Genomic DNA, 18,879 nt, shown 5'->3' on the forward strand with positions numbered 1-18,879 from the left:
ATTCTTGTTTTTGTTTATTATAAGCTTTTAACAAATAAATAAATAAATATAAATAAATAAATAAAAATAAACAAATAAATAAAATAGGGATGCTTTCCTGAGGGCATCCAGATGTTACTGGAGCTCCAAATATTAGGCCTTCCCTTAGGTCCTCTCCAAAAAGACAGTCCAATTGCCAAGCACCCAAAATGCAGTCATATGACCAAGGCATATGACCAATGACAGTCATATGACCAAGTCATATGACCAATGACAGTTCAAATCAGGGTCATAAATACCCTTGCTGGTAGGTACATCAGAACTTTTAATGGTCACTAAGTGACCAGTCATAAGTTAAGAACTCCCTCTATAACTAAACTCCTCAGCAGAAGAGAAAAAGACATAGCCTTTACATGGTCATTTTCTTAATCCTTTTAACCCAATCTTCAGAAAACTCTTCCCCCCTCAAAAAACCCCCCCCCTCTAATCCATCCATTCGTAATTTCATCTGGTGCCAATTTTATTCCTTCCACTAATTAAATAGAGATAATCAGAAAACTGTACCGTCAAACCTGGGGGTCCAGGAGGACCAACTGGTCCTTCTACACCAGGGAGACCAGCAGAGCCCTACAAGAATAGGAAAAATTGTTGGATAAGTTTTGCCTTTAGAAGGCACATACTATCATATAGTCTGCGAATGTCAGGAAAAATAAGAGTATCCCCTGTAGAGGACTGGACAGCCAATCAAAAGATATTGTTTGTCACCCCCCATGTCCCATTACATCTGCAGACATTTCATTATTTGACTAGGCACTGATGTGGTTACATAGCTGGGTAATGAAACCTCTACAAGAAAACAACCAACTTCAGAGAACCCCCAGGGCTCTACTGACACTCTTGTAGGATAATCCCAGGCAGGAGGTGAACTACTTGGGAGATTGTTTTATATTCACAGATACCAACAACAACAAGAAAGAATCATATGTTGCTTGCCCAATTTCAGTGATGCATTGAGTTTTGCAACTTTAATTTGGTGCTTCAATAAAAAAAATACCAAAATGCCACAATGTAAGCATAATGGCTGTGAACACTGAACCACTCAGAAACATCAAGCTATCCAGAATTTTGTTTAGAATCAAGCAAGTCAGTCCTATTGATGAAGACAACTGACATGTCTCCAGCATCTGAGAATGTCTTGTTATCAACCTCTGTATAATCCTGGAAGCTACAAAAATAGAGACGGGAAATTACTTAAGACCACTATTACTTTATGCTGTATGTCAACAGTTTCCACTTTAGACCAGAGCTTAAAGAGCTCTTTGGACATCTTTTTTTATTGAAGGTCATCCATCTTCTATTTGCCTTTATTTTTATCAGTTTTTTTATCTTTCTCGTGGAGGAAGTGCAGAGCATGGGATTATGTTCCAAAAAGGCACATGCTAGTTGATTGGGAAAAAAAACCTTTCTAACCATAACAGTGGCACTTTTGAACTAAGGAGGTGATGGTGTCCCCTCTGCTAAATATCCCAAAGATGCTTTTCAAAAGGCAGTTGGACTTGGTTTTTCTTCAGTCCACAGCAGGAGTCTCCTTGTAGCCCTTTCAAACTATTTTATATCAGCAGCCATGACTGCATCAAAAAACATTTGATCTGAGAATTTTTCTGAGTTTTGACTTCCTACTCAAGCAGCACTACCTGTTAATGTTTCGCTATCATTAAAATATTTTGCATACCACCAAGTTTCCTTAAAAGAAACATTTCACTGAACCACATCAGATGCTTTAGCCAACTTACTGGAATTCCAGGTGGACCTGGAAATCCTGGGTCACCCTTCTGTCCAGGGAGGGGAGAGGTGATGGTATCTCCACGATCACCCTAAAATGTAAAGATGGGATATGGATTAAGATAGTGATACTCATGATGAGCTTCAACAAGAAGACACACCAAAGTGCCCACTGAACTGTTCAAAATAAACCTTCCAACAACTTCTTCATGCAATCATTTTCTTGCAGAAATACATTCACAATAGTCAGTGTTCCAATTATTTGAGGGGCTGCCACAAAGAAGAGGAAGTCAACCTATTTTCCGAAGCACCAGAAGGCAAGACAAAAAACAGTGGATGGAAACTAATCAAGGAGAGAAGCAAACTAGTATTAAGGAGAAATTTCCTGACCGCAAGAACAATCAACCAGTGGAATAGCTTGCCTTCAGAAGTTGTAGGTTCTCCAACACTGGGGGCTTTTAAGATGGGACTGGACAACCATTTGTCGAAAACAGTATAGGATCTGCTTGAGCAGGAGGTTGTACTAGAAGACCTCCAAAGTTTCCTCCAACTCTATTATTCTGTTATTTATATTTATTCTTGCAACTAAACATCCGGTAGACATTATTTTGCTGCATAAAGTACTGATTTATGTTCATGTTAAATGTGTGGCCCCAAGAAAAGGTAGAGGGATTGGGGACAGAGGAGGAAATCAGGGTCATTGTGCTTTTTCTTTGAAAAAAAAAAAATGACTTCATTCAGCTTGAAAATATTACCAGAATGCAATTATGTTTAATGAAATATACTTTCAGAAGTACAGAATTTTTTTTTAAAAAAATCCAACTAACAGCCATACAAGCATTTAATTGACTGGGTTGGTCTTTTGTCTCCTGTTCAGGAAACCTCTCCGATTCAGTGCAGACACCACATCAAAGCTAGATCAGAGCTTGGCAGGATGCCTGAACTGAAGAATGGAAAAGAATAAAAACACCTTAAAGTTGGGTTTACAAACCATCACTTATTTTAGCTAAGGTTCAATGTAATGTCTGAACAGGCAAATTAAGGCATTAAGCAGTAACATAGACTATACTTTTAGACCGGGGCAATAGTAAGGAGTTGGAAACCCAACAAAGGAATAGAAAATGCATGAATGTACATGTTCAGAAAATTAATGAAGGTACTGTAAGATGCAAACTTGCTAGTTACACACCACTTGTTAATGATCAACCATTATCATTCTGCTTGGACTTGGAGAACTGAACTTGGTGTCCAGTGATGTTTGGTGAAAAACTCTGTTAAATGCATTGTCAGTTTTCTTAGCTACAAGAGGGCCAAAGAGCATGTGTGAATGTCATTGAGTGTATCGTTCTTTCTTCAGCAATTTGTAGCTTCTGTGGCTTCTCACATTTTGGTGAAATCCCAGGAACATATTTTTGTTTTATTTTATTTAGAATCCGGGCACCAAGAGGCCTGAAAAGCACTGGAAACATTTGCAACAGAAAGGGAAAAATCCAAATTGTAAGATCCTTCACTTCTTATAATAAAAAAGCAGAAATATAAAATCCTGCAAGGAAAAACGGGGTGAGGATGGAAAATTCTAGACTATCTTAGCTTGTGTTACAGCACAATGTTGGGGAAACTTGAGAAACCCATAATGCATCTCTTCTAGCATCTGTGACAAAGCTGGCTTGTCAATTCTTTTATTTTAGAAATGTATCTACATCTAATAGCATCTCATAGGAAAGAAACCCAGAGAAAAAATCAATGACAGCTACCCAGGTACTAATAATTAGAGGAAGCAACATGCTCACAGTGTGTGATTCTACACTGGGGAAAGCAAACTTACTTTCATTCCTGGAAAACCAGGTGGGCCCTGTAGAAAAAGGAGAGATAAAGAATTAAAAATAAGCTGTGGATTCTGTAAACTGGATTCTGGTTTGGACTGAGAGATCTGACCTTCAGTCTCCCTCATCCTCCATGTTTGATTAAAAGAAAAGGATAGAAAATTATACTGGTTCAGACTATCTTTTCTAAATTCAGTGAAAAGAATGAAGTGACTAGGGAATGGAGCAAAAATATAGGCAATTAAAGCTTAGAACTCTCAAATTCAGCAACTTTAAGCAATGGAACTTTTTGATTTTTCTTTGAGGTGTTTCACTTCTCATCCAAGAAGCTTCTTCATTTCTCATTAACTTAGAACTAAAGAAGCCTCTTGGATGAGAAGTAAAAAGTCTTTTTAAAAAATCAGAAAATCCAGTTGCCTTTAAAATGAAAACACCTTTAGGACAATCATGACCTGGATGAATGAGAATCTCCGTACACACACACTTTAAGATATGTGGACTTCAACTCCCAGAATCCCCCCAATCAGCATTTGGGAGCTGAAGTCCACTCATTCGCAAGTAGCTGAAATTGAGAAACCCTGATTTAGATGAACATTGAGGAATATGCTATTTTTTAAATATATTTATAACTTCAAATTTGGGGTCTTAGTCTTCAGCTATACCAAATTTCTTGTATCTTTCAAACATCTGCAGAAACACCAATAATTAATAGAAAACTTTCCCCAAAGAGATCACTCTAGCATCTAGAGCTAAGGAGAAATTTCCTGATAGTTACAACAATTAACCAATGGAATGACTGGACAGTCATTTGTCTGAAATGAAATTGATTTCCTGTTTGAGCAGGAGGTTGGAATAGAAGATCTCCAAGGTCCCTTCCAGCTCTATTCTGATTGATTGATTGGTTGAATGAATGAATGTTAGGTGTCATATATATTTTAATTTGTTTATGAAATTTATTTGCTGCCCCATCTTGCCACAAGGTAACTATGATATATCAAAAGGTCTGTCTGTCTGTCTTGCTATCTATCTTCTTAACTACCCGTCTCTTTCATAAAGCATATCATAGCTGTGTAGAGTTGCCCCAAATAGCAAGATGGGTTGTATATAAATTAAATAAATAAAAAATAAATAAATGTAAACCATTCTTGGAAGCTCCAATAAAAAAGCAATGGAGACGTCATCTACAAGTTTGAACTTGAAGAACATCGCATAAAATACAATAAACAGTCAGGCTGAGGCTTCAAAAACTATTTGGAACCAAGTATACCGTATGAGTGACAAGAAGGTATTTCTTTTACTTACGGGAGGTCCAGCCAAACCTGGGAAACCCGCGCTGCCTGGAAAACCACGTTCTCCCTAGAGAAGACAGAAGGAAAACTTTCATTGAAGGCCTTCAGTGGCCCAATTTGGACATCTGCGAAATAGGGAAAGAACGTCACAATTTAAAAGCAAAATGATTGCCTATGTTCATATGTATGTATGTATGTATATATGTATGGATGGATGGATAGAAGACCATGCTCTATATTTATTATTTTTTGATAATCATCTTATCTAAGTTACATGTGGTAGAGGTTGGCAGCTGTGCTTACAAAATGCATCACATGAACATGCCAATAGATCCCCATAGATATTAGCATTGGAACACAGAGAGGTAGTTTTTTGCTCAATGCTGAATTCTGGAGTTGGCAACCTGCAATCATATGAAATTTCCCCCAATTTTATCTTCCCTTTTCCCCTCTCCCTCTCCTTTTTTTCTTGTAGCTCCTGCTGTTCCTAAAACCACTTGATGAAGAAACTGGGTTGGTATGCTCAGAAATGGGATCATTTATTCCAAGCTTATTTTGGAGATAAACTACCATACTTCACAAATAGCTGCCACATCCCAAAGTAACTGACTTAGGGGTTTTTAATGCTATGGTTATTTCCTTTTTTATTAGCTCTTTTCCAAAGCCACAGATACTATCCTGATAATTCCCAACATTCTATTTGTTGGCCAATTAACGGGCAAACTCTTCAAAGATTTTTCCATGCTGAGAAATCAGGAGTTTAATAGCACCATTTCCAACTAACAAATGTTATTAAAAGACAAGATCTCATGAACTGCAGCTTAGTTCTTTGGAGGTGTAGTGGTTAGCCGCTAAATTTAAATCCTACATCAACTGAGTAAATCTGTGCATTTAATGAATTGAGTTGAGCTCACAAAAGCTTTAATAAAATTTGTGAATCAGAAAAGATGTTATTAGACTCCCAATTTTTGCCACGATAGATTAACATGGTCCACTTCCTATAATTCCTTGAGTGATACGAGCTCAAATGCTTCCTCCCCATGGAACTAGATTAATCACTGTGGTTGGTTGGGTGGGGGACACAGGTTACTATTTAGAAACACAGTTTATTATTGATTTTGAAAGCATGACAGACACAAAAACAAAGTAGCACAAGGCATTAATTATGGGATGCTAAGAAAAAACGCAGCTGTTTTAAAGAGCTAAAACAGGGGGTATAGCTACCGTATTTGCCGGCGTATAAGACGACTTTTTTGCCCTAAAAAACATGCCTCCAAGTGGGGGGGTCGTCTTATACGCCGGTAAATACATTGTCACTCGGTGCAAGAGCGACGGGGGCGGAGCTCCGCAACTTGCGAAGCCCCTTCAAGCCCAGCCGAAGTCTCTCTTCCTCCTCCTCCCACCCACCCACCCACCCTCCGCCCGGCTCGGGGCGCTTGCGGAGGCCAATCTGGAGGTGGGGTGGGGGTGGAGCGGGAGGGTCTCTGGCGGGGCCGCTTCGCCCAGCCAGCCCCGAGCCGCGTAATGGCCCGGGGAGTGGGGGGGGGGGAGAAGGTGGTGGGGGTGGACTGTGGCGCCCCTCCTTCTGGGCAGCGGGGCGGGGGGCGGCAATTTGCTCCTCCCGCTTCTCCCTCCCTCTTTGAAAGACCGGGAGGGCTGTGCTTGGGGCGGGGGGGGGGTGTCCTCAGGAAGTTCCTGATGGGACCCCGCTGGGCAGGGCCACCCGGCTCCCGAGCTGCTTTCCAGGGTCCCCTTGGGAAGAAAAGGGTCCGGTGGGCGGTGGAAGAAGGCGGGCACCCTCCTCCCGCCCCCCTGTCCCGTCCCGTCCCTCCTCTTGTCCCCTCCTCCCCTCCCCGCTTAAGAGAGAAAGATCTGCCTCCCCTGCACCGGGCTTCCACCCGGCGCCGCGTCTCCCGGCCAGCGCGCGCTTGCGACTTGGGAACCGCCAAGCGACTTTAAAACCGAGCGGAGGCCAGAGATAGCCGGAATTACCCTCCACACCACACACACACACACACACACACACACACAGAGAGAGAGAGAGAGTTGGCAGCTGTCCATCCCCCACCCTTGGAGTCCCGATGGCACGCACGCGGGGGCTGTCACAAAGAAAGGGAGAGGAATTGAGTGCCAGCCTGAGAAAGGCGAAGCTGCCTCTCTAAAGCATTTTGGTGGCTTTGTAAGTTTGGGGGAAAGGGGTTGGGGGTGTCAATCAAGAATTATATCCAGAATACCCCAAGTGTTACAACTTACCGTATTTGCCGGCGTATGAGACGACTTTTTTGCCTTGAAAAGCATGCCTCCAAGTGGGGGGGGTCGTCTTATACTGCGAGTATATAACAAAAACTATATTTTGAGTGGAAATGTTGGGGGCTCGTCTTATACGCCCAGTCGTCTTATATGCCGGCAAATACGGTATGTCCTGCATTCCAGAGGCCTTTTTAAAAAAAGGAATTGAAGCATTGGCTATCCGTACCATACTGCAAAGCACTTGAGATAAATGGCAAATTTTGCTTTTCAGTGTTCAACTTTCTCATATACCCATGCATTACTTTCACTTTCCAGCTGCATTTGGACAGCAAAATCAAGGACAGAGAACATTCCTTCAGTCGCTACTCCTATGATTAGCCTCATCAGAAGATTTGAGCTCAAATGTCAAGCTGACATCTACTCCACTTATTTATTCAGCGCCGTTAGATCATCTCGGCAGTTGCTAAATGAAAAGAAGAGTCAAGAATTTAACTCCAAGGAAACCTAGCCAGAATTGTCAATTCTCTCCCACCTCCCCCAGTTGTTTTTCCAAAAGGGAGTTGAAAAGTGGCCATAATTGCAAACCAATCTCTTCATTTATATACTTATTCCATTGCTGGTTTGGAAATTATCACAATTATCAGGTACTTAGCCACTGAATTTCAACAGTGCATCTTTGGAGATTGAAAGACCCCCAAAAGAGACATTGGTTGACCACATTTGACCTGCGGACTGCAAGTTGCCAATCACTCTATTAAGAGCCTGTTCTAGACAGAATTTCTTGTCTCCTCCAAAGTCTTCGCTTTGCAAACAAAGAGTCGAGAGTTGGATCCACTGCAGTCGTGCAGCCTCTGTAATTAGCAGAGTATTTCAGACACTGGTTGGTCACTCTGCATGTTCCGCATGTCTTAAAGGAACACTGCCCTCGATGTGGTCAGATCAGCCCCATTAATTGGACAGCTGCATCTGGGAAGTTTTCTTGAGAGCAAGATAGGTTGGCCACTCCCTTCTTCTCGACCTAAACCTGGCATTTCATGGTGGTCTCCCAACCTTACTTAAATCCAACTTTCCTTAAACTTTTCTAACTCAGCCTGCTGCTGTATCCTATCCTGGTTGTGTAAATTAAGACTTTCTGGCTGAAAATGTCCTCACGGCATCACTTTACAAATCAGCCAGTCCTAGCAGCCAAACATTTAGGGCAAGTATTGTTAGCATATGTGCAAAATTCCAAATTTGCACATTAACCCTCTTCTACTATGACCATAGAGCAGGGGTGTCAAACTCATGTCGTCATGGCAGCATCATGTGACGAATATTGGGACTTTTCCCCCCCCCTTTGCTAAACTGGTTGCGGGCGTGGCCAGCATGTGATGAGTTTGACAGGCCTGCTGTAGAGTAATTGTCCCACACGAGTTAGGAAAATTGTATGCTTCCAAAGGAGCCAATCCCACCTTTGTTCCGTTGCATCCTGGGATACCTTGGAGTCCAGGAGGTCCATCCTGACCTGGGAGTCCCTGCGTACAGAAAGAAGAACATCCGATGTTGATTGTATTATGATGGTTGGTTGGTTGTTTTTAAAGACAGCTATTTAGCCACCATGACTATAATACAATTTACTTACAGGAAGCCCCGGTGTTCCTGGAAAACCTGGTAAGCCTGGAGGACCCTAAGATGAAAATAATAATAATCACAGATCGAGTTAGATAGTATCCAATATTTAGAGGAAAACAGCATTTTATTTTAAAGAAAGGCTCCGGAGCAGAGATTCTTTTGCTAGTCTGAGAGCAGATAGCAAGCGAGATGAGAATATTTCAGGGTTCAGGGTTGAACTGTGGGGTCCTTAGTGTTCTCTGAGCTTGGTGGTTTACTTGCGGATGTTTCATTACCCAACTAGGGAACATCATCAGGGCTAGAAAGCAGCGGGGTTTCTGAAGAAGGAGGAATGGGAGGAGGACTGTGGGATCCTTGGTGCTCTCTAAATTTGCGGTCATTTTTTTGCAGACATTTCAATACCTAACTAGGGAACATCATCAGTGCAGGGTGAGGTTTGCTTATAAGTCTTTTACTATGTATGTATGTACAATATGTATGTGTGCATGCATGTAATATGTTTGTATGTCACTATCAAAACAACCCTTGGTGACTCGTATCTACTTTATGCTTTATGCCAGAATTTTTTTTTAAAAAAATCACTTACTCGGATGCCTTTGGGTCCTGTAGGCCCTGCAAATCCATCATCACCCTGCAAGGAGGAGAAGACAAAGTGTGACCAATGGCAGGAACAGATCCCTTGCCAGAAAAGCAGACATCCATGCGATATCTTCAACAAAGAAGGGCTTGCTCTGCCCATGCCTCACCTGAACATGAGAACATGGGTTCTGCTATGTCAGTTCTCTGGCCCATTGAGTCCAGCAGTTTGTTCTCACAATGTCAACCCAACTCCCCAAGGAAGCCAATTAGTCTCCTGGATATGGGTGGGTGTCCCTTCAGGTTAGGTTTTGACTCCTAGCAACTGAATGGACACATCCCTGCAAGTTTCTTAACACGATTTCAGATATACTGTAGCTTGACCTTGCTGAGGGTTGAGGGATCACCAAGGTCACCAAGTTGGCTTCATGCCTAAGGGTGAGATAAGAACTCACATCTCCCTGTTTCTAGACTGGCACCTTAACCACCACATCAAACGGACTCTCATCGTGTTCAAGACAAACTTGATTCCTGGTTATTGCCTGCATGAGTTCCTGCAGATTTCTCGGCAAGACTTTTCACAAGTGATTGGCCACTGTTTCCTTCCTGGGCTGAAACAGGGGGAGTGAACCAAGGTCACCTAGCTAGTTTTCAGTCTAAGATGGGACTAGAATTCATGACCTCCCGGATTCTAGTCCAGCACCTTCCCCGGTAGACTAACTGACTTTTGCTCTGAAAGAGAATGACCGGCTCACGGCCACCCAGTTGGCTTTGGGCCTAAAGTGAGTAGAACATGTACTCTCCCAGTTTCTAGCCTGGTGTCTTAATCGTTAGATCAGATTGCTACGAGTCGTTCTTGATTTCTACTGACTATGTGAACAAATTCCTGAAATTTTCTTGGCCAGGTTTTTCAGAAGTGTTTTGCCCTTGTCTCCTTTCTAGGGTTGAGAGAGAATGACTGGCTCACGGCCGCCCAGTTGGCTTTGGGCCTAAAGTGAGGCTCAGTCTCCCAATTTCTACGCCTGCTGTCTTAACCACTACACCAAAATGGCTTCTCTAGTCACTTAACAGAAAGCAAAATAAACAGGTCATCCAAGATGGCAACGCCCTGGTGACTGTAGCATCTGAAATGTTTCCTTCCATTCACTCACCTTCTCGCCACGAGATCCAGCTGGTCCTTCTGGGCCAGGGAAGCCAGGCAAACCGGGCTGGCCGGGCAGTCCTGGGAAACCTCGATCGCCCTGCGGCCAAGAAAAGAGCCAGGATGAATGAGCTTGCTCTCTGCACAGCATGGAATGGTAGGTGATATTTTTTTACAGTTTTTTTAAAATTAGCTTATAATATAAAATACAAAAACACAAAAGCAAAGAGTATGAAACAAAAGGGAGGGAAAGGGGAAGAGAAAAGTGTAGAAAAGGGTGGCAGGAAAGGCATTGACTGCAGACTCCCTTTGGTGCAGTACACTAGGATAGTAACATCAAACCTCAACTTTTTACATTGACATACTTTTATAAACTAGCCATTTCTATAACAATAAATTTATCAAATCAATAAAACCCAAAACCAAAGTTTCATTTTTTTCCACCCAAAGCACAAAGTCCACAAGCGGTTTCCAAGTAGAAACAAAAGTATGGTTTTTTTCTTTGATCAAAACAGTCAATTTAGCCATCTCTACTAACTCCATCAATTTTTGCAGCCATCTGTCCATGGTGGGAACTGAAATTCCATTTCGGTTTCATTTTTGTGCATAAAGTAGTTTTGCTACAGTCAACATATATAACATCAAAGCTCCATTTTCCCCACAAATCTTTTTCCATTAAGCCCAATAGAAAAGTTTCTGGTTTTATCTTTATCTTTATTATATTTATATTCATCCCACTATTCTACTTTAATACATTCTGTATTAGAGTAGAATAGTGGGATGAATTGAAACAGTATCATGGATTAATCTATGTGAAGTACCACCACCTCTGTTAAAGAAGCAAGAATTACAGTGATTGAAAATATGTGTTCGTCGATGAACACAATACAGAAGCCTGATGATGGCAGATGAGATTGACGTTTCGATGAAGTCTCATTCATCATCTTCAGGCTTGTGTCTTCTGTGGCTTTGTGCTTCTCGAAGTAATGTGAGCTTGCAGCTGCTTCTTCCTTTTAACTGCTAGTGGGGTGTGACTTGATTGGGTGGGGGCTTGGCTGTGTTCTGATTGGGTGGGGGTGTTCTCATTGGTTGGGGGTTTGGCTGTGTTCTGATTGGTTGGGGGTTGGCTGTGTTCTGATTGGCTGGGGTGTGTTCTGTTCAGGTGGGAGCTTGGTTGTGCTCAGGTTAGTCTTAGTTGCTGGGGATTTGAGCTGGTGAGCTGTGATCCTGCTGTTTGGCTTCGCGTTCGTGCTCGTGCCACATCTTCATGGTGGGCGTCAGTTCACTTCATGTATGGGTTGGAGGGGTTTGAAGCGGGTAGTGATGCCGCTGCAGTACGGCTTCTGGTCCGTGGTCGTGTCTCATCTTCTGTGTGGGTGTGAGTCTGCTTTCTACGTGGAAGTGTGGTGGTAGCATCTTGTGTGGCCCTCATGCATGTGGGTCTGGTGTCATTCTTCATGTTAGGTACTCGTTTGTTCATGAGGGCGGGTTTCCAAATGGCTGGTAGGCGGGAGGTATCATCTCGTTTATTCATGCTGTGTGGGCGTTTTTCTATCTCTATGGCTTCTCTGATTATTCTGTTGTTGAAGTGTTCGGTTTTGATTATTCAACTGAAGTGTTCAGTTTTGATTATTCAACTGATTTTGATTATTCAACTGATTATTCAACAACAGAATAATCAGAGAAGTTCTGTATGTATGTGTGTGTATATATATATATAGAAATATATAGATTCTCTATAATGAATATGAGATACATTTTCTGAAATAAAAATAAAATAAATACATTTCATTAAGATGGATTAATGCAAGAATTAGGGCTAAAATATACACTGAAAACTTGGGCACTGTGGCAGGAACTTCAACATCTCCTTTATTAGCAAGTTTTTTTAAGGAGAAGTCTCTAAAGGTTTCTTCCTGGTCTTTGCAACCCAGGAGTCAGCTGCCATTTAAGAAATAAACCTTTGACAAGATTTCCTCTCTGTTGATTGTTGTCCAAATAATCTTCACTTCTTTCTCAGGCTCCTCACAGTGCTTTTCCTTACCCTTAACATGCAAAAGTCTGCAGCCAGGATCATAAATTACCAATTTGTCATTTTATTAAAGTCATTACCAACCACTTATCAATTCTTCTTCTCTTGGCTCTGGACTAAGGTGCACAGGATGACCTGGTCCCATGATAATCAAGATATTAAAACTATTCTCAGCCACCTCATTTATCTTTGGATGGTTTTCTGGCTCGCTAGCATTCAATGTTCAGCAAAATTTGAATGGTGATGCAATGGCCTGAATTTTTTCTTTCTCTGGAAAGCTGCAATTCGGACCTCACTTCAGTCCAGCAGGAAACTTGTAAAGGTTCTGCAATACAGAGGTAGTCCTGGACTTATGACCACAATTGAACCTGATATTTCTGTTGCTGAGAGATTTGTTAAGTGAGTTTTGCCCCATTTTACAACCTTCCTTGTCGCAGTTGATAGTAACACGGTTGTTAAGTGAATCCGGCTTCCCCATCAACTTTGCTTGTCAGGTCAGAAAAGGTGTGATCACATGACATTGGGACACGGCAACAGTTATGAGCCAGTTGCCAAGCATCTGAAGTTTGATCATGTGACCATGGGGATGCTGCATGATCATAAGTCACTTTTTTCCGAGCCATTCTAACTTTGAACAGTTACAACTTACAACAAATGGTTCTAAGTCAAGGACTGTCTGTATTATCCTACAGTCAATCACTTGGATGCAGTTTAGAAAGAGAAACCTCAGATAGATGGATAGGTAGGTAGGTAAGTAGTGTCATGCTCCTGTTGGAATCTGATTCTGAGGGAGAGGTGGAACAGCCGACAGGGAGTGGGAGTGTGGCGGAAACTGGGGAAGGGCACAGGCCGGCTGGGCATTCAGAGGAAGACCCAGGCCCACCCCCTCTTCATCCTAGGGCACACAGGGAGGAACGGATAAGGGAGCAACATGAGTTGCATGGTTTATGGGGGAGGAAAGGGCCCTGATACCCTTCATGGGCTACAGCTGGGAAGAATGTTTAAAAGGGCAAACTCCACATGGCAAAGTTGCTGGAAGCAAAACATGAAATTATTCTGGCTTGTCAAGTCTTATCTTGAGTTCTGGTGTCCTCACAAGGGTGTGTATTTCATTATCTTTAGATGTCTTCAATCCCTTATCCTGCCCTGTCTCGTTAATTGCTGCAGTGTGTTTTGTGTTGGTTTTTCTTTATAATTTATATGTACTTTGAGTTTGGATGCAATTTCTTTCCCTTAAAAACTGTTCTTGGGAGAGTTTTTTCTCCAGCCGGTGATAATTGGACATTGAAGGCCAAATTGGAGGAAGTAAAGGAACTTTACCTATTTTTGTGACTTTGTTGCTTTTGTGCCATGCCCCGGGTCATCACAGGTAGATGGGAGGAAGGGAGGGAGGGAGGGAAGGATAGAATTCTTTATTCTTTATTGACCAAGTGTGATTGGCCATACAAGGTGCATAAGCTCTCAGTCCCAAAGGTGCTTTTGAGGAGTCAACTGGAATTTCTTGTTTTTTTCTTTTGAAGACATTTTGCTTCTCATCCAAGAAGTAAAACGTCTTCAAAACGAAAAACAAGGAAATCCAGTTGCCTCCTCAAAAAGCACCTTTGGGACAACCATGACCTGGATGATTGGAAATCTCTATAGACTATAAGCTTCTCAGTATACATACAAGCAACGACTGATCTTGTGTGATTGCTTGGTCTGATTAAGTGCCATCAAGCGGGTGCCAACTCTTCATGACATGGGCACATTTCTCACATTTCTGGCTCAGCCTGGTCTTTTAGGGCTCTCATTGGTACACTCATTGCTGCTGCAATCATGTCCATCCATCCAAGTCCAACTCTTCTGGGGAAAAACAATGTCCTTACAAAGTCCAGAAGGTTCTGCTTTTCCACAATTGTTATGCCAAGACAGCTGAGCTGGGGGTGGGCTTCTGGCAGGTTTTCCAGAAGTTAATCTCCCCAAACCAGAAACAGATTGTGTCTTTTGGAGGCAGCTTACCCCTCCCTGCCCCCAAACTGATGAGTTTCATTCTGGAATGTTTGATGTTGTACTCTCCTAATGGACTGGCTTGGTTTCCTTCTTTAGCTTTCCTTGCATGAGACTTGCGGTTACCAAGTACATCAGAATCCACCCTGGCTATCCATCTTTCCCATTTTTGAAAAGGCCCCTGGGGTGCCCTTTTGGCAGGTTAAATGAAAACATGCCAAGCCATGAAAGATGGACTCTGAAAAATAGGACATTCTCTCACTTTTTTCCTCCCTCCCACACACCCACACATACGTGCCTTGGTCATCTACTGTAACCCGTGAAAAATAACTTATTCCCACTTTTAGAAGAATATCTATGAAAGTTTCATTCACTGGAAAGAATTTTGAAAGTAAGTTCTCTTTCGTTAGCTTGATTGAGAACTGTTGAGGGGGGAACAGCAATGCAACGTGTGTTATATCCTGTTTGCATCACACACTGAACAATGTGGAGAGCGGCACAGTTGTTTCCTGCTGATGGACAAAAAAGGGTCTGTTTTCAGTGAAGCACGCCAGAAGCAAGATCGAAACCTATTTCCATTCACTGTGCCATCTGAAGGGGGGGGAAGTCCAAGAAACAGAGAGGCTCTATCAATTTCTCAAACTATGAATTATCTACAAGAATCTATTGGTTTGGGCAGTATATTCTCTAGAGCAGGGGTCTCCAACCTTGGGCCCTTGAAGCCTGGCAGACTTCGACTCCCAGAATTCCCCAGCCCAGCTTTGCTGGCTGGGGACTTCTGGGAGTCGAAGTCCGCCAGGCTTCAAGGGCCCAAGGTTGGAGATCCCTGCTCTAGAGTACAGATAGGCTGGGAACATTGCATGGAGTCATATACATCAATGCTAGGAAGACAAGTTTTTTTTTTTTTTCTCACCAGGAGATCAAAAATTTTTCAGTAGATACAGATAATCAGAGTTGGAAGGGATCTTGTAGGTCATCTAGTCCAACCCCCCGCCCAAGCGGGAGACCCTACACTGTTTCTGACAAAGGGCAGCCCAATCTCTTTATGCTATTGCAGAGGAGTAGTTTGGCTTGCCAAGGTACCAGCTCTGTTCTAGGACAGGGATCCCCAACCACCGGTCCCCGGACCGGTACAGGTCTGTGGATCATTTTTTACCGGGCCGCAAAGCTTGGGCGCCGCCATCTTGTTTTGACAGCGCTTCCGGGTTTTCGGTTGCTTCCGGGTTTTTGGTTGGAAAGTGCTTCCAGTTTTTCAGTTGGAAAGCGGCGTTTGGGTGCTCGTGCCTTAGTTTCGTCGAAGGGGGGGGGCGGCTTCGAACGAAGAGCCGTCCCGATGGCGGTGGAGTCTCACGTTACTCAGGTACCGGTCCGTGGAAGGATAAATAATCGTGAAACCGGTCCCTGGTTCGAAAAAGGTTGGGGGCCACTGTTCTAGGAGACACTTGTGCACTTTCCAAGATGCTCCACAGGAGGGCGAGCTGGTTTCACACTAGAGAGAAAGTCAAGGGGCTTTTCCTGCAGCGTTATCCAAGGCCCCCTCCTGTCCTAGAGCTGCCTCACAAGTGGGTGTTACAACCGGGAAGGTTCAGAGCCATCAGGAATCCGACTGCCTGCACAGAGCACCAACTCATCTCCCCCACCAAAGCACTACCTAGCTATCTACTTGCACAGAGCATGCTTTTGAAGAGTTAGGGGAACAGAAGCTGAGCCAGTGACAGAAGCTCACCCTGTTACACAGGGAAAGGGTTCGAGCTGTCAGAGCTGAGATCATCTCCAGCGTCATTAAGCCACTAAGCCACCACCTTCTATGATATGGCTGGGATGTCCCCCCAAGGAGAGAGGACTCGAAACATGAATTCACCTTTTCTAGTGTTTCGGACAAGGATAGTAAAGCAGGTAGCAACTAAATGGCAACGCCCAGAGCCTGGACCAATCTTAAAAAATGAAGGAGAGCAGGCTGTGATAAGTAGAGAATGCTGGTCACAAGGGAATGCTGAGCTTGTAGACTAGACCGGAAAGTTAATAAAACATTGCAGAAAAAGCATTTCATTTCTGTAGCATTGCCAAGAAAACTAGATGGACAATTCTGAGAAATCACCAGTCAAGTTTAATTTAAGGGAGTTTGCAGTTGCCAGAAAGCAGAGGTGCCAAGCTAACCCTGTCTGAAAGCTATGCTGGGTCAGATCTGGTTAATATCTGGATGGAGACTAGGATTGTAGGCTAGAGTGAGAATTCAAAACAAGCATCATAGCAAATGACAGTGACAAACTACAGCCATGTTACTAAAAAAAACAAATTACAAAAACCCAGATATTTTTATATCCTCACCAAAATGTGGCTACACTTCAAAGAGATTATTACGTCTGTAAAACAAGTGCCTTAAGAATTTGGGAGGAGTTAATTCACCTTTTTTTACTGTGTTCCTAAGAAAAGAAAAATCTGAAATCACATCAGCATTATAATAGCAATGTACCAATGAATTTCAGCTCTGCAATTTAGGTTCAGGGCCTAGTGGTGGTTCATTGGCTGGATCCCCCTGAGCTAACCTAAAATCAAATAGAACCCATTTCTGACCAAGTATAATAGTCAATGTGGGGGGAAAAAAATCACATGTTCATTATTGGCAACTAGACAGTGAGCCAGACATTTCAAATTTGAGATATTTTAAGCCTGAAACAGTTTTTTTCCTGACCTTAAGGGGACACATTAGGATGCTGTTCAGATTGTACTAGAGATGTTCTTCTGAGTTTTGCTCACATTGTTCTAGCAAGTCAGGGAGCTGATTAGAGTTCAAGATGGGGTTTCAAGCTTGCAGCATTTATAATCAAAACATTTTGCACACCATGAGTGTTCACTAGTTCAAGTGCCAAAATAGTTTCCGACTGGGAAGTTGGGAACCTAAGCAATAAAAAAAAACTGTAATTGTTATCTGAAACCTTTTATGGCTATATGATATGAGAAATGGATTTGGCCAACTGTAACTGTAACAGTTCCAAGACAGTTAAGGGAGTTCTTGACTATGATGCGTATTTTGGGTTGCATTCAGATGTGGCAAATCCAAAACAAGGATGTGTTGTGTTACCTGCATTGCATTTCAGTGCAATGAGATTTGCAAGGAAGGAATTTCAGAAAGTGAAATTTAAGTCTACTACTTAAATTTACTACTTAGCTTTAACCAAGAATCTCAGTTTCTATTGACCCCAAATAATGACAGCTCAAGGTTCAGAAAATTCTGAAACATAAAACTTAAAGAAGCATGTACAGAATACTAAAATCCATCCATCCATCCATCCATCCATCCATCAGAATAGAGCTGGAAGGGACCTGGAGATCTTCTAGTCCAACCTTGTGCTTAACCATTTCGGACAAGATGGCAGCACGTATGTTCACCCACTAGTTTTTTGACACTTAATTCTCATGTGAAGGCTATCTTAGATTCAGAACTGGATTCACACATCCTGTTGAGCACAAGGCAAACTATCATTTGATTTATAAGTAATTGTGGTTTTTAATCCATGATTTATGATAAAGATGATTGAATCATCCAAGTTCTAAGTGGAATTGTCAGTTCAGTCTGAGCCATCCGTCTTTCAATTTATGGGCTAGGCTCAAGCTGATTCCAACTGTCAGTTCAACAGAAAGTAACCATCAGCCTAATTTATATTTTGGTCTTCCTGAAACAAGCCATGGTTAGTTAATGTTATGTAAATAAAGAAACTGGCAGCAAGGAGACTAACTTCCCACCATCTTCATTCAAGTGCCTCAAAATATTTTTATGGTGAGCAAATCTAAGTAAAATTTGCTCGTTCTGCAAAAACAGATTGGGAAAGCAACCAACCATAGCAATTAACCATAATCCTTATATGCAATCCACAAATAATATATCACAGACTAATATTGAGACTAAGCTAATACAACTTTGCCTTCTTGGTTTCCTTTGACCCTCTCCCAGAACTCCCCAGGAGGTTAGGCCATGTTGGTTGGGGAATTCTGGGACTTTTCATCCAAGTACAAGTGGGGAAGGATATTGTGTCATCAAGTCACAGATGGTTAGTATGGTTGGTATTAGGGGAAATTGGACTTGATGGACATCAAGTTAGGCATTGTAGGTTAATCTTTGTTGTGGCTATTGTTTGTTACTAAATGTTTGTTGCTCAAGGCAACAACCATGGCACTCCTTCCTCCATTGTCCCATCCTTGTGATAAGGTTGGGATAGGAGATAGCAATTGGCTCAAAGTCACAGGGTGAACTTCTTTGGCTTGAGAGTAAACTTAAAACTACATCTCTTGGACATCATTCCAGCACCTGAAACATCACATTCTGGAAGTTTTCTTTGAGATCCTACTTGGCTCACGAATCTACATTCTGAATAGGACCTAAATTGGAGACACTGCAAAATAGCTTCTCAC

The 18,879-nt window shown here is 42.4% G+C and overlaps 1 protein-coding gene across 1 annotated transcript in view; it reads right to left on the reverse strand.

Annotated features, from left to right (window-relative positions):
* COL4A5 (collagen type IV alpha 5 chain) overlaps nucleotides 1–18,879 on the reverse strand; it is a 130,638-nt gene that overhangs the window by 69,290 nt on the left and 42,469 nt on the right. Inside the window, 8 exon segments of the mRNA XM_087972037.1 lie at nucleotides 544–606; nucleotides 1,773–1,853; nucleotides 3,587–3,613; nucleotides 4,887–4,940; nucleotides 8,575–8,637; nucleotides 8,745–8,789; nucleotides 9,321–9,365; nucleotides 10,462–10,551. Of these exon segments, the coding sequence (XP_087828163.1) occupies nucleotides 544–606; nucleotides 1,773–1,853; nucleotides 3,587–3,613; nucleotides 4,887–4,940; nucleotides 8,575–8,637; nucleotides 8,745–8,789; nucleotides 9,321–9,365; nucleotides 10,462–10,551 (468 nt within the window).

The sequence above is a fragment of the Notechis scutatus genome, chromosome 10, assembly GCF_049901735.1.
Source record: "Notechis scutatus isolate UNSWTSFEM ecotype Mainland chromosome 10, rNotScu1.2, whole genome shotgun sequence".
Classification (NCBI taxonomy): domain Eukaryota; kingdom Metazoa; phylum Chordata; class Lepidosauria; order Squamata; family Elapidae; genus Notechis; species Notechis scutatus.